Source organism: Elephantulus edwardii, unplaced genomic scaffold, assembly GCF_000299155.1.
Source record: "Elephantulus edwardii isolate Elephantulus edwardi_28Jun2011 unplaced genomic scaffold, EleEdw1.0 scaffold00181, whole genome shotgun sequence".
Classification (NCBI taxonomy): Eukaryota; Metazoa; Chordata; class Mammalia; order Macroscelidea; family Macroscelididae; genus Elephantulus; species Elephantulus edwardii.
Window position 1 is genome coordinate 5,022,864 of NW_006399931.1, and position 16,148 is coordinate 5,039,011.

The following is a 16,148-nucleotide window of genomic DNA, read 5'->3' on the forward strand; positions in this document are numbered from 1 at the left end:
CAAAGGCACACAGTTCGAGGCCAACAGCTGCTCCATGGGAGAAAGATGGGCAATCTCCTCCCATGCAATTAACTGCCTCTGAAAACCCACTGGAGGGTCAGCTATGGGTCAGTTCTGACTCAGCAGTACACTACAACAACATTTATATCTTTTTCTTGAATATGCTTCTTTCTACACCTATAAAATGATGTTTTAGAAAATGTTGGTAGTGGATGTGCATTATCCATAACTACAATTCCACTGAATATATAGTGTGTAAATATATGTATCGCTGTATATTTTATAAGTACATATTTGTGTTTTTACATTAATTTCTCTCCAAACTATAAGTATAATACTGTTTGAAAGCTTTTAAATAGAGCTCTTTAAATAAAATACAGAAGACTTTCTATTTTAGCTTGCTTGACATGGTAGTTTGGATTTAAACATACTCTTTTAAAGTGTTACCAAATTTTGGTTAATTGAATCGTCTAGTGAAGTATAGCTTAACCCTCCTTGTGATTTTTCCCCCCTTAAATTGTGACCTTATTTTAGAGTTTAAGAGATGTTTAAGATTCTGTTGTTGTGATATTACTCTGACAAGGATATAGACCTTTTGATTCCAGATCCTGCTGTATGTAGAGAACATCCTTGCTTGATCATACTTTTTTAACAGAATTTTATCATCTCTGGTGGCTTAGTGGTAACAAGTTGTTCCGCCAACCCCAAAGTTTGGGGTTCGAATCCACCAGCTACTGTCCAGAAGAAAGATAGACAGTTGCCTCTTAAAATCCACTGAAGAGTCAGTTCTGAGTTGGTTCCTCCTTGACAGAAATTAACAAGAACAACAGTATAATAATGTTAAAGGGAGCTGGAATAAATGTTAGCTTGTGCTCTAAGTGCTCCATGAAAGTGACATTACTTGGATGTTTTATGGATTGTAACAGGAATTAAAGTGCTGATGGTGATTTACCACATATGACCAAGGATAAGGGCAGATGGCCTTGATGTGAAGTTGTGTCTGAAATCGTTCTTTTTATACTCTGCTTTTAAATAATACTTCCTAGAATACACTATTTTTTAAAAGATTATACAAATTTGCTGATTTCTTCAACTTGTTGCTGCTAGAAATGATTATAACTAACTTTAATATCATAAAATGATAGAGTGGTAATTCTGGTATGGTTCTACTTATTCATGAAATATTATCAAGTATCTATATATTGAAAAAGTAATTTAATCTGTAAATTGAACTTCCTCCATAATTTAAAAAAAAATATTTGTCGCTTATAAGTAACTGGGTAATTTGTTAGTTCAGAATCCTCATGCTTACCAAAGTTGCTTTTTATTATTTCATTGTCACCAATCTTAGACAAGAAGTTCCACAGGACAGCGATTTAGAAACAATTTTGCAAGAAAGTGCAACTAAAACCCCAGATAGCAAACTGCAAAATACGTCACTGTATGATTCCAACACGTGGACCGTTAAAGATGACCCAGGAGAGCGAAAAGTAGCCATTCATTTTGTGAAAAATAACAACACTCTCCCATTTTCACATAAATATCTAATATTGACAGAAGGTAAGGGTTCCCCCCCTTAGTAGAATAATTTTTTCTTGTATTATATAATACTGTTTGAATGTTTTTAGCTATTGAAAAATAGATTTTACCAATGGCCTAGTTTATTACAAAATAAAAATACTGTTCATTTAAATTAGAATCGGGCACTTGTAAGTGTCCATGTTGGTGTAACCTTGTCATAGCCGAGCTGGTTATCACTGAGTAATCACAATGAAGTTCTTTGCTTAGTGTGAGCCTTTAACTTGGCCTCTGGGTGTCGCTGTTGTTTCATCCAAATAGGATGAAGGCCATTCAGTGCTCTCCACATCAGGGAAAGGATTGTGGAAACAAAGACAACGTGACACGTTTTATCAGAATAAAATGTCAATGATGTTTATTTATACATTTACCTTCTGTTTTTCTGTGGTTTTCCAATTCTTAGCCAAATTATAAAGTTTCATTATTTTCCTTCAGACTCCTTTTCCCCCCTTCATAACTATACATAACAAACTAAAAGTTTCTTGCTTGTGTTATTGAAATGCTTGACCTCAGTCTATAAATAGACCAAAATAATCTTATTATAATACACTGTTAAACCTTTCTTACTGCTGGGATTTTTCCATGTATAAAATTAATTTTTAAATTTTAAAAAATGTGTATGAAAAGTAGTCTCTGGTGGCATAATCCATAGCAGTTTGTGCCACAAACTCAAAGGCTGCAATTCGAAACCACCAGCAGCTCCGCTGGAGAAAAATAGGCAACCTCGGAACCCAGTGGAGTAATGCTCTTAGTCAGAAGCAGTTCAGTGGCAATGCGTTTGAGTTGTTTGTCTTGTTGATAGATAGATAGATAGATAGATAGATAGATAGATAGATAGATAGATAGATAGATAGATAGATAGATAGAAACATTGGTATCATTTTCTTGAACTTGGCTCTTTTTTTTTAAATTTATATACTCATAGTAACCAGAAATAGCTTTGACTTCTGTGTATTAATTCATTTAGTCATGATAGTAATCCTATATAGTTGGTTATATGCTGTATTTTAATAGATGAAAAAGCTGAAGCCCAGAGGTCAAACCCCATGTCCTTACAGGTAGTGTGTGGTAGGGTTCTTCCCGACTCCTGTTGTAAGTAATTCTCTGTTGGGCTTGGTTACCTGTCTCATGGCTGAAGTATCCTTTTGGTCATAAAGCAGTAACTAAATGTTGTCCAGTTACTTTCAGAGTAAAGCAGATCCCATGTGCAGGAGATGTAGCATCATGAGATTACCTGTTATTCTTCCCTTGTTAGGATATCATTGTTATTGTTGTTATTATGTGCCATCAAGTCAATACATTAGCTCTGAAGCCTGCCCTATCCTGAGCTAGTCTTTACTAACTCCAGCGCACCTACCCCCATTACCACAGGTACTGTGTCAGTCCATCTCATCAACAACTTGCATTAAGCAGATGACACAACCTTTCTTGCTAAAACTAAGGAGGACCGGAAGCATTTGCTGCTGAAGGTCAAGGACTGTAGGCTTCAATATGGATTGAACCTCTATACCAAGAAGTCAAAGATCCTAACCTCTGGGCTGATTGGTAACACCTCGATAGATGGGGAAGAGATTTCAGCTTGCTCAGCTCCATGGTCAGTACTCTTGGCATCAGCAGACGGGAAATTAAGAGACAAATTTCACTGGGGACGGGTACTGTGATACCAGTCTAGAGACTAAGATTTGCCTGATCCGCCATGATCGCCTCAATTACCTGCGTCAACGAGCCGGACAGTGACTAAAGATGATAGAAGAATTGATGCCCTTTGGTTATGGTGCTGGGGAAGAGTATTGAATTTACCATGGACTGCCAGGAGAACACATTTGTTTTGGAGAGGGTGAAACCAAGTTTCTCCTTGGAGGCAAGGATTTTGAGGCTCTGTTTCACATACTTTGAGCATGGTGCCAGGAGGGGCCAGTTCTTTGAGAAGGACATCATGCTTGGAAGGGTGGAGGAATAGTGCTGGAGAGGATGACCCCAGATGAGATGGATTGTCACAGTATATCATTAGCGTTTTTAAAAACTGGGAAGTTGTATACATAAAATGCGGTATCTAAATCCTTTGGCAGTATGTATCTTGCTAAACATGTAAATAGAAGAGAAAAATGTAAAGGCTGTGTTGTGTTCTGTAGAAAGATACTGTCACATCTGCTTCAGGGAGTTCTGAATGGTAAGAACTGGGCTGCAGTTCTAAAGGCACACGGTTCAAATGGACCAGCTGCTGCTCCGTGGGAAAAGTATGGGCAGTCTCCTCCCATGCAGTTTACTGCCTCTGAAAACCTGTTAGAGATTCGGCTATAAGTTGATTCCCACACATACCTGACCCTCCACTAAGGAAGGATCAGCACCACCGTCACCACTTAAGGGCTTTACTGTTATTTTGCCAATTGGAGAATTCCATACTAAAACCTAACTGACCTTGAGGAACCAAAAGGAACTTGAATAAAGATGCACTCTTCTAATCTCCAAACTGTCCTTAAGTACGACTTCACAAACTTGAGTCTCATCTACTATTTCTCAGTTCTCATGCTACCTTCCAAACATATCAAACTGGTGACTGGTCCCTAAGCCAAGGAGGCTTCTCTGTGCTTGCTGAAATGTTCCTCCCCACGATCTCTGCAAAATAAGCACAATTGACCTTTAGTAGCAATTTATATCAAATATGTAGTAAGTTTTAGTGTAACATTATGGTTTCAAGTCAGAACCAGTTTATAGCTGATACCTGTCAGCTTTTCAGAGGTTGTGAATCACACAGTAGGAGGTGACTCACCTTTCTCCCAAGAAGCAGCTGGTGGACTCGAATTCTCCTTGCCACTGCAACTCCCCCAATGATTACAAGTTGTAATCACTTTACTGGAGGTGGGGAGGGGGTGTTATAGCCTAGTGCTGAGAAGCTGTGCTGCAGTCCCAAAGGCTTGCAGTTCAAATCCACATGCTGCTCTGTGGGAGAGGGGTGGATAATCTTCCATATGATTATTTGCCACTGAAAAGCTGCCAAAGGGTCAGCAATGAGTCAGTTCTGATTTGACAGCGCACAACAATCAGTTTACTGTTTCATAGAACAAGTTTTAGTAGTTTTTATCACAATGTGTTTTTGTTAATACTCTGTATGTATTTCCATTAGAGAAAGTTTTCCATTGTCTTACATGATTATTGTCTTTATTTTTTTTAGTTATTTTTATCTTATATTGGTTTGCATACAAAATTCTTATACATTGTGTTTCATTTATATATATATATTTTGTTTTACACATTCTTCTAGTCACATTGTTTCATATTATCATTCTCACACATTGTTTATAAAATTAAAAATCATTAATAAAAAATGCAAAAAAAATAAAATTCATCGCCATTGATTCATGCCTACCATTCCTCCACCTTTTCAGGTCCCCACTGGATTTTTCCTAATTCCTTCAAGCCCTCATACTGCCCATGTGACTCTGTGACCTCAAGATTTCCCCACCTCTCCCCGCCTTTAGCCTCCCTTCTCTAACCCCCTCCCCTTTTGGACGTTTGTATGCATCTTTCTCTAGAAATACTTCTGTTATTACAATTCGGGTCTTATTCAGTATTTATCCTTATGAGACTTTTTATAGTTTCTCTATTAGTCTGCGAACTCCCTGAAGACAGAGTGTGTGTTTACTGAGTCTAGATACTTTCCTCAGTACCTAGCATGATCTAGTTGATATGTAACAGACTCCCAGTAAGTAGTCCTGATAAATGAGTACATCCAGAATAACAGCACTTTACCTTCTAATCCTGTCAGTGGAAGTCAAAGGAAAGTGTATTTAGAAGCCTTTTGGAATTTAAAGGCATTACATACCAATGTAAACCATGTTTATTTTCTAATATATTTTAATGCTGTACCCCAGGCCAGAGAGACTCACTGATTGGAATGTTTTAGTCCATTTGTAATTAATGTAATTAATGATAAGGCAGAATTGACATCAGCTATTTTGCTAGTTAACTTCTTTTCTTTATGTAATACCTTTTTTTTGTTTTGTTCTTTCTTTATACCCTTCTCTATACTAAATGAATATCTTGTTTCCTAGTGTAACAATTTAATTCCCTTTTTATTTCTTTGCTCTTCTTTTGTTTTCCTAATTACGTCCTTAGGATTAATTGGCATCTTAATATACCATCTTGTTCAGGGTAATACCCTTTTCATTTCAGTCTTTGGTAATAACTTTGCTCCAGTGTTCCTCGCCTCCTCCCTCTTGTGTGCTGTTTTCGTACACATTGTGAACACGGTAAGTCCATCAACTTGGTTTGCAGTTACTGCGACTTACTTGACATAGGAAATCAGAACAGTGAGAATGCAATCTTGCTTTAACTCTCAACTTCATGCCTTTTTTTATCTGAAGCAAAATGTTTCTGGCACCAAAAGAATGTATATGTAAATGTAGGAAGATTATAAAATGTCACATGCCTTGTTTTATTCTCAGCATTTTTGTACTGTGGTGTATTTAATGCGTGTGCATGATTCTAAGTTTACAAATTCTTTTTCGTGAAAATGTATTGATTCTTTCAATGTATGTCTTCCTGGATTTTCTCTGTCAATTCCTTTGAGCTTTTACTATGACTGCTGTGTTACTTAGGGAGCTCTTATAACGTATTCTGTAGGGTGTTGCACTTAACACATCGGTGGCTCCCCACTGGAGGTCCATCTCCATCAGCTGCTCCATGGGAGAAAGGTGGGCAGTCTCTTCCCATGCAGTTTACTGCCACCAAGGGCTACTGGAGAGTCAGCCATGAGTGGGTTCTAACTCACCAGCAATGAGATTTCTTTTTTTAACTTAGTGTTTTGTTTTGACAGGAGCTATACTCCGGGAAATCTACAGCCTCTCAGACACATTTCATAGTATAATCCTTGTGAGATCCGGCAGTGAAGACCTGGAACTCCTTGACCTCTCGGCACCATTCCTTATACAAAGGGAAATACGCCACTATGGGTATGTTGTAGTCTAGGAGTGTATGGAGCTAAAAAGCTCTTTAAGACTCATTTTCACTTAGATTATCTCACTAGTTCATATATAGTCAAAAGGTTCTTCTTGATTACCAACTTAAATGATTCTTTTAAATTAGCATTTGTATTGAGTGAGTGCATACTAGTGGCTAGGTGTCATGGCTACCAACTTTTCTTTAGTTAGAGAATAATATGCGGACTTTAGTTTTTAATGAGATTATAGCTGTTAATCATAGAGAAGAGTTGAGCACTCTATATTTAATTAAGTGGAATTTTTGACGCACTTGATTACAAATTTGATATGACTGAGAAATAGAAGGTAATGGTTTTTTGCTTTGGAAGAAGAAGGTGAAAATAAAATTTAAACCTTGGAAATTTATTTTTAAATTTCTATATTTTTGTTAAATTTCTGATCATCATTTCATAAACCTGATGATACAGAGTCAAACAAAAAAAAATAAATTATTCTTAAAGTATGTTTTCTATAAGCAAAGTCAAATATTTACCCGATATTCTATGCTATCCTCGTGTATTTTATTTACCTATGTTACATAAGATAGCTGTCATGTAGGCAACTGAAACTGCTAACCTTTGACTGTGTGTTTACTAGAAAAGATTCGCCAGTTATTCTTGTTACGCTATTATAGCAAAAAAGGAAAAATTTTCCTTTTGTTTTATTGACACTTTGATCAATATTGCTCATAGACAATAAATGAAAGTCCTTAGAGAGTAATGCCTTCAAATTTTTCTTATCACTGATTAAGGACATTTAAAAGCCAGATTGATTAAGTAGCAAAAACCTGGCACTCAGTCCCCTTATTATGAACATGTTGTTGTTGTTGTTGTTGTTGTTGTATACCATCAAGTCAGAACTGGCCCGTCGCTGGCCCTCCAGCTGATCTTCAGAGGCTGTCAGTTCCACAGGAGGAGGTTGCCCCTTCTCTTGAGAAGCAGCTTCTGGACTTGAACTTGGCAGTGGGACACATACAATTTTTCCTCACTTCTGTTTAGAAAGCTTAGGGTTTGGGTTTTTTTAACATAATTATTTATTTAAACAAATGCAATGTGGAAGGTTTGGCACTCCTTTATTTCGTAATTTTTTTAAACTGTACATCAGCAAGAAGTTATAATTAATTATAAAAATTATTTTTATGTATTTGGGAGGTTTTTTTCTTTTATTATTTGCAGGTGTAAACAGTGTTCCCGTTTGAAACCAATACAAAATCTGAGTTCCCTACTAGATAAAACATCGTGGATCCCATCCTCTGTGGCCGAAGGTTAGAAAAGTTTCTATATCCTGCAGTTTTAACTGTATTTGTCTTCTCACTGGTTTACATTTCTCTGTTTGTGAGTATAGTAAAGCCACAGCAAAGGCTAAGCTAAAGTTCCATTTACTTTAGTTCAGACCATTCACAATGACTACATAAACCAACACCAAAACAAAACCAGCTGCCAGTTCGTCAATTCAGACTCATGATGACCTCCTCTTAGGTTTCTAAGACTGTTAATCTTACTGGAAACAAACTGCCTTATCTGCTCCCGTCAAGCAGCAGGTTGTTTTGAACCCCCAGCCTTTCAGTTAACAGGTAAATGCAGAAGGTACTTTGCCCCCAGGATTCCTTGATGGTGATAGAAGGATAGACTAAATGTTGAAAATACTGCAATTTTAGGCATCTCCCAGTATTTTTAATCATAACTCATTTTTAGTAATTTGTTTCATCATTGATTGTAAGTAATTTCTTTACAATCCTTCCAGTTCAACTCTTAGTCACTGCTGGTGGGAATGTAAAATGGTACAACCACAATGGAAGGTAGTCTTACACTTTCTTAGAAAGTTGAAAATAGAAATACCATTTGACCCAGCAATTTCACTGCTAGGACTATAACCTAAAAAACCCAGACCCACAGCTTAAACAGATGTGTGCACATCCATGTTTATTGCTGCATTATTTACGATGGCAAAGAGATGGAAGCAACCCAAGTGCCCATCAATAAACAAATGGATAAAAAACCCTATGGTACATCCACACAATGGAATACTATGCAGCACTGAAAAACAGTGAAATAGTAAAACATTATACAACATGGAGAAGTCTTGAGGACAGTATGCTAAATGAAATATCACAGTCACAAAAGGATAAATACTGCATAGCACCACTGTTCTAAAATGGGGCAGACCTGAGGGAGTTGGAGGGAGAATGGGGAAGGAGTGGCTAGATAATGAATACTGCATTGGAACAGATGAGGGGAAGAACTGTTTGGAAGGAATATATTTGGAACGATTATTCATCATATATATGAGAACAGTCTGAAACAAGGGGCTTATTGAAGGGTGGCCTAGAGAGAGGAGGAGGAAAAGGAGGGAGAAAATGTGCAATAATGAATAAATTTAAAAAGAATTATTATAAAATGGCATACTACATTAGACACATCTGCTGCCAGAGATCTTTTAAAGTGCTAAAGAGCACTTTAGAGACGAAGGTGCACCTGAGACAAGTCTTGGTATTTTTAGTTGTTTCACACACATGTGAAAGTGGGGCAACTTAAAAAAACTAAAGAAGAAGAAAAAAAAAATCCCTCCAGTTCATAATATCTTAATATCATAATAGTGTTTAAGTCTTCAAACAATAAAAATCTTTTTCTGTCACATCCTTATCTGTGGTTATCCAACCTTTCCTGGAAACTTCTGGTCACAACTGTTGCTGTTTTCTGTCAAGTCGATTTCAACTCATAGTGACCCCATGTGGCAAAGTAAAACTGTCCCACTGAGTCTCCTGGGCTGCAGCTTCTATGGGTGCATATTTGCCAGGTTGCTGGTGAGTTTGAACCACAGACCTTTCCTTTAATGGTGGGACTCTTAACCATTATACCACTGAGGCTCCTTTCCAGTGCCAGGTACTCAGTCAACGATGGGGCCGCGTGTTCCTTTCATAGTGCAGCAGTTCTTCAGAAGAAGCAAAATCTGTCTCCTTAGAACATCACCGCGGGCCACGTTCCGTCTATTAAAACTGCTCACAGTGCATCAGTTATGTATTCTGTAAGGTAAACACACTGCACATTGGAAGATTTCCTCTCAAACCTTTGAGTTTTCCCTGCAGCAAACTGCCCCCACTGGCTTCCATTGGCCCTTTCCCACCTCTTTAGTGGTTTGTTGCATCTCCTCAGTAAACATCCTGCTTTCCCAGTGCTTTCCACAGAGTTGGCAATGGCTCCAGGTAGAATTTGGCCAATTCAAAAGACAGTGAAAAACCTTTATTTACCTAACACTAGACACTCTGCTTCTCTACCCTGAGATTTCATTGTGTAGCTGTTTGTTTATATAGAGTTTTATGGTTGTTGTTTTAATTCAGTCTAGCTCTATGATAACTGCTGTCATATATCCTGTTTGACATGGTGACATTCCAGGTTCCCTTCACATACACATCCCGGCCTTTTCTTAAAGCAGTTGTGAGGCTTCTCTGGTCCCCTCAGGGTAGGTTTATGTTTGTCTTTTCTTTAAATTTAACCTATTGATAAAATATGTTCATTCTAAAAACCAGTTTGTAGTAAAATTTCTGTCATTTCATATATGCCTCGTTTATTATTCAGGGAGCTCTGGTGGTCTAGTGGCAAGAAGCTGTGCTGCAATCTTTAAGGCACACAGTTCGAATCCACCAGCTGCCCCATGGGAGAAGAATGGGCAGTCTCCACTCGTGCAGATTAACTGCCTCTGAAAACCCGCTGGAGGGTCAACTGTGAGTCAGTTGTGACTCAACAGTACACAACAATAACAACAATAGTTCATTATTCTTCCTTGAATTCCATATTGTTTTATATTGTTGAGTGTTTTCCATTATAAAAACCAAAAATACTCTTCTTCATCTGTGACTTCTGTATATGACTCATGATCTCTTTCACTTCTTCCTTCTTCCTAATGATACAAAATTATGAGACCTCAGAGTTTGACATTTTTGTCCATTCAAACCAGAATGATACCTCTTAAATCATATGTAATCTCTTACGCTTATAATGCAGAAAGGATGGTAAACTCACAGCCATCAGGGTGGTTCCAACTCAGAGCAGCTCTCTACTGGGATTACCAAGCTGTAAATCTTTACAAGAGGAGATTCCATTTTATCCTGTGGAGCATAGATGTTATAAAATAATGAATGCTGAATTACATGGTCTTTTTTAAAAAAAAAAAGTCTGATAATTTAAATTTTTTCTTTTATAAGATTAATAGGCAAGGAATTGCATTTCATGCAATGAAATGGAAGTTTTTATGTGGTAGTTTCATCTCATTTTAAAGTTACATTGTAATAATTGAAAAAAGATGCATTTGCTTATATTCTAATGCATTGTAACTATAAAGGTACAATTTAATGTTCCAGAATGAATCAGCAAAATGGACTTAATGTAGTGGTGTGTGTATAAATTTTTCTTTGCCTCTTAAATTATTCTATCAGTCAAAATTATTTGCTGAATATAGTCATGAGACAGTTTTTATGTTACCTTGACTATAAGAAATACAGAATTGTATGGTTTGATCTTCTTTTCCTTGTTTAGTTCTAGGTGTTGTACCCCTCCAATATGTGTTTGTTATGACCTTTACACTTGATGATGGAACAGGAGTTCTGGAAGCTTATCTTAAGGATTCTGTGAGTAACAAGAGAAAGTAAAGATACTAAGCAAAAATAATATTTGTTTTCATTTTCATAACTTTATTCATACCTGTTTTATTCTTAAAAGGATTTCAGGTAGCTTAAAAGAATATATGAAAATTGATGGCATAAATCTTATTTTTCTAGTTATCTTTTGATTTGACATTTTAAATCTTAAAATTGGATAATAAAAACTTAAATAATAGCTAGCTAATTGATGAGAATCGTTCTCCATGCCATGCAGAAATTCTGCTCCAGGAACCAGAAGGCAGAGTGTCGCCAGTAACATCTAAATATTTTCTCTAGTCAGCATTTCAGTGTTCTTTTTTCAAGTGAATTTCATGCCATTCCCTCTGCGTTTCACACTTGAAGAAACAAAGTTACCTCAACAGTCAAGTTAATGTCAGCCTGCAAGACTTCTTTACTGCTGTCTGGTCATCAAGGGGAAGCGGGGCCTCCGGTAAAGCCAGGAGAACTCCAGAAGCAGTTCACAGTGTCTTTTTTTCTGTGAAACTATCGACAACACTTTTAATAGACAGGGAGTACTGCCCACAAGGGACGTCATCAAGCCTTGGTGTCCAGTGCTTTGCTCAGATAGGGTTGAGTTGCCCACAAACCTGATCTGTCCTCACGCCTTTTCCCAGAAGCTGATTCTGTGTTCCCCACGGCCCCAGGCAAGCCAGATCCTATCAGGCTGGATGGTCTAAGGGTTCAGACAGAAAAAGTGCTACACCAGTTTGGACCATTGTGAGATTTTCAGGGGGGCTGAGAATTTTTCTTCCCCCTCTCTAATTCGTGTATCCATATCCGTTTATTACATAAATATTTAATGAGCACCTGCTGTGTGACAGGTACTGCTGTGTATGATAGAAACTTCAGCCGTGAGCAGGGCAAGCAAAATCCCTTCCCTCTTGAAGCTCATAACCTGTCGGGGAAGATAAAAAATGAAATAAGTGCATGCCATGCGTTATACTCACGTTTTTTCCCCTACGTATGAAAGAAGTAGTCAGGCTGGTTTTAAATTCTTATTTTTATCATGAAGTCAGAGTTAGTTTGATTGTGAAATGCCTCAAAACTGTTTGTTGATTACATTGCTGCAAATGACAGCAAAATGTGTTTCTTTTTTTTTTTTTTTTTTGCAAAATGTGTTTCTAAGCACGGTCGTCAATATTAAAGTGTGCGGCAACGTGTTTAAAGTAATAAATCAGATTTCAAAGCTTATATCGACATGTGAATATATAAATCTTAGTTTTGATAATAGCCAAATAGTCTAGATTATTTTAGGTAATTAGGAAACACTGAATTTTTTATTAATGAAAATTTTAGATAAAATTTCATTTTTAACTCTCTTGTTTACTTTCTGACAGGACCATTTTTTCCAAATACCAGCATCAGAAATCCTAACCAGTGATGACCTTCAGGATAAAATGGAAGCGATCATGGATTTGCTTTGTCCTCCAGGAAGAAAAATCGGTAGGCAATAATTTAATCCTACACACTTTAAAAAAAAATAATAATAATAGCATATAACTCATCTGTGAATCTATAAAAATGTGAATATTTTGATAACAGACTCTAATCACTAAGTAGAGAGTAATTACTCTATGATAATTTTTAAGTATTACAAAGTATCATAAAGGCAAGCAGTTTTTATCACAAGAATATTTAACATTAAAGTCAACAAGACCTCAGGGAGGGCCTTTGTATTTAAAGATGGTGGCTATTATATTTTGGAGGAACATTCTTCTAAGTGGTACAGCTCTTTTCTGTTTGTTTACTGTACTGAGGGAGCCTGGGGCTGCTGATATGCTGCACCTGTACCATTGGGGTGTCAAATGTCATAACGGTTACCCATGGTGGACAGTGTTTGGTGGAGCTCTCTGTTTAAGACAGGCTTGGAAGTAGGAGTGGCATCTACCTCCTAAACAACATGCCTCTGGAAACTCTATGAACCTTGAGAACAATAGTTACAGAAAGGCTTTAGGTCTTTTGTGCATAGGGTTGCTATGAGTCATGCTTGACTTGATGGCAGTCAGCAACAACATTCTGTTTAAAAAACATTTTTTTTAAATTATACCAATATTGACAATACTTGGCAAGAAACATTTTTTATAACCTCCAGGTAGCCACTTTCTAATTAACTGATGAATTTTCTTTTGATATTAAATAGTTTCAAATTGTACAAGTTTTATACAATTATTTTTATCAACTTATCGTTTTCTGTACGATGTAAGCATTTGATTCATCCACCATTTAAGCCCATTCCTCGCTTGTCAACATAGTTGAGTTCCAAAGACTAGGTTGTTATGTGAAAACCAGACATTATGAGAGAGTCAGAATTGTACCCTCTCTCCACTGCCATCCTAGCATATCTCGGGATGCACACGGCAGAACAGGTCCCCTTTTCACAGCATGATCTCACCGCTAAGGAGCCCACTGGGCTAGGAAATGGTATTGTTGGTAGGCTGAGTGTTCCACCACCTTCGGGGAAACAGAGCTCTGTTATCACCTGACTGAACTCTCTAGCCCCACTGCTTCCAGTCTCCTCTCCACCAGCCTTTCAGATGAGCCTGTGGTCAAGTGAGGTTTGGCTCCCTGGCTCTAGCAAGACTACAAAAATGGTGGAGAAGCATCTTTGAAAGAAGAGACTTTTATGACCTGACTGCTCTGTCTCTAAAACATCCCCTCCCCTCTGCCCTTGGCTCTCCACCCCGGTCACCCCCACCCTTGTTAATGTACAAAAGACTTGGATATGGTTTTTTCATCATCATAAATGGAAAATGCTGATAATGACATAGTAAGTGAGGAATGGGTGTATTTTCAGGTCACGTTACAACTACTGCCACAGATTGGCTTCTTGGCCATTATTTCTATGTGTTAAAACTTCCAGGCTTAAATCATATTAAGACAATTTGATTCTTCTAACAGTTTTTCTTCTGTAAACGATCTGATTGATTAAACTTTTATAGACTATTTTCATTCAGATTTTGTTTTCCTTGGTCAATTTTTGCATGTTCCAGCATTTCCAGAAAGGTAGGCATTTTTGTTTATCTGTAACAGAGCTTAGCTTTGACACCTTTCTGTGTTGTCAGTTTTCATTTGTGTTGGCCAGTTTTTCTGAGAGCAAAAAATCTTAGTGAGTGGATTTTTAAAAAATAGCTTCCTACTGCTGAACATTTAGATCATAAATTTTTTACTATTCACAAAGATTTTTATATATTTCATTCACTTTTAATTACTCTCTTGAGTTTTTAATAGATTTCTGAAAATAAAATGCCATATGGGAAAGTATGAGACTGGTAAGCTTTTGATGCGTACCATCAAATTGCTTTTCAAGAATGTTTCACCTCCGTATGTAGATTTATATGGTCCTCTTAGTCATGTGAGAGTGCTTGTCTCGCTTTACGCTCCCCAGTACTGATCACTCAGTATTGAATATCTCTAACACCAGAACATGAGAAATCATAAGCAACTTCTTTAGATATTACTAATATGTTTACTGTACGATCATAATCAAAGCTTAGAAATGTCATCCGTTGCTTCCACCATTGTCTGGATTCAATTCCTGGTGCTGCTAGAAGCTTCATTCGTCCAAACAGGTGTTGATCTGAAATTCCTTGTTGAGTTTCTTTCAAGAAAAGGCCCACCCCCACTGCCATCAAGTTATTTCTGAAGCAAGGATAGTGCTGTCCCATAGGGTTCTCAAGACCTTAAACCTGTAGATTTAAAGTCATCTTTCTCTAATGGAAAGAGACCACTCACAGGTTTAAACCACCAATCTTTTGATTAACAGCTGGATTTTTTAATCACTCTGCCACCGTAGCACCTAAGAAAATATCTAGTGTGATTGATAAGCAATTTAGAAAGGAATAACAGTTGAGGATAAGTTAACTTAATACTTTTGCTGTCAAACATTTTGAAAACTCCAAATCAATCACTTTATCTGTTAAAGGAGAAATAATTACAGTTAATGCAAATTAATAGTATAAATCCAGTGTGTATTGTTAGTGTATTGTTAATAGTATAAATCCAGATGAGTATTGTTAGTGTTGAGTACCATCAAGCAGAAACTGAGGCATAGCTGACCCTCCGGCCGGTTTGCAGAGGAGATGGCCCATCCTTCCCCACAGCGCAGCTGGTGGATTCAGACCACATACCTTTGGGTTTGCAGCACAGCGTCGTCCCATTTGCTAAGTGTATTTTACTTTTCAAACTAAATTGAAAAATGTGTTTTCAGCATAGCTGTATGCTTATTTCAGAGGTCTGTGTTTATGTGTTTAGTTTTAGTGGTTACATACATATTTTTTTTCCTTTGTTTTGCAGACATATATCCATGGCTGGAATGCATCATCAAGTCATATAATGTCACGAATGGAACAGAACAGAAAATATGCTATCAGATTTTTGACACAATGGTTGCAGATGATCTTATGTAATTCAACTTAGCATATGTAAAATAATGTAATTTTTAAAAACATTATTCTTTTCTGTGAGGTTGTTATAAATAAATCTCGTGACATTTAGGTCTTGGCTCTTATTTTTTTAATACAGTCCATATTCCCACTTGAAGGTTTCTAGACAAATGGAGACGGTGTTGTCATCCCCGTGCTTTCCTGTGAAAAAGTACAAACCAGCCCTGCATCTCCAGCGACCCAGTGTGGGGGCTCTAGGGTGGAAAAGAGAGAGGCCTCTGCTTTCAGTCACTCTTTGTGTTCTTTCCGGAGAAGCTGTTTGTTCCCTCAAAATCATTTTTCCAATTGGAATTTCATTCTCTCCCTCTCTCCCCCTCTCTCCCTTTCTCTTTGTCTCTCACTCAGCAGCGCTGATGGTTTTACCAAGGGCACAGGCACAGGATTAGAAAATGTCCTTCCTTTAAACCTCTTAGCTTTTATGGAATGCAAGGTAAATAGCTGATAGTGGCTATGTGTTTCTTTTTTGTTTTTGCAGAGAGTGATCTGTTTAAA

General features: G+C 37.3%; 1 protein-coding gene across 1 annotated transcript in view; it reads left to right on the forward strand.

Moving 5' to 3' along the window:
• Positions 1-15,620, forward strand: part of POT1 (protection of telomeres 1) — a 73,240-nt gene extending 57,620 nt beyond the window's left edge. Inside the window, exons 10-15 of the mRNA XM_006896081.1 lie at positions 1,352-1,560; positions 6,395-6,530; positions 7,733-7,821; positions 11,090-11,181; positions 12,552-12,657; positions 15,508-15,620. Coding sequence (XP_006896143.1) covers positions 1,352-1,560; positions 6,395-6,530; positions 7,733-7,821; positions 11,090-11,181; positions 12,552-12,657; positions 15,508-15,620 — 745 coding nt within the window. The remainder of the gene's footprint in view (positions 1-1,351; positions 1,561-6,394; positions 6,531-7,732; positions 7,822-11,089; positions 11,182-12,551; positions 12,658-15,507) is intronic.
• Positions 15,621-16,148: the final 528 nt, after the last annotated feature.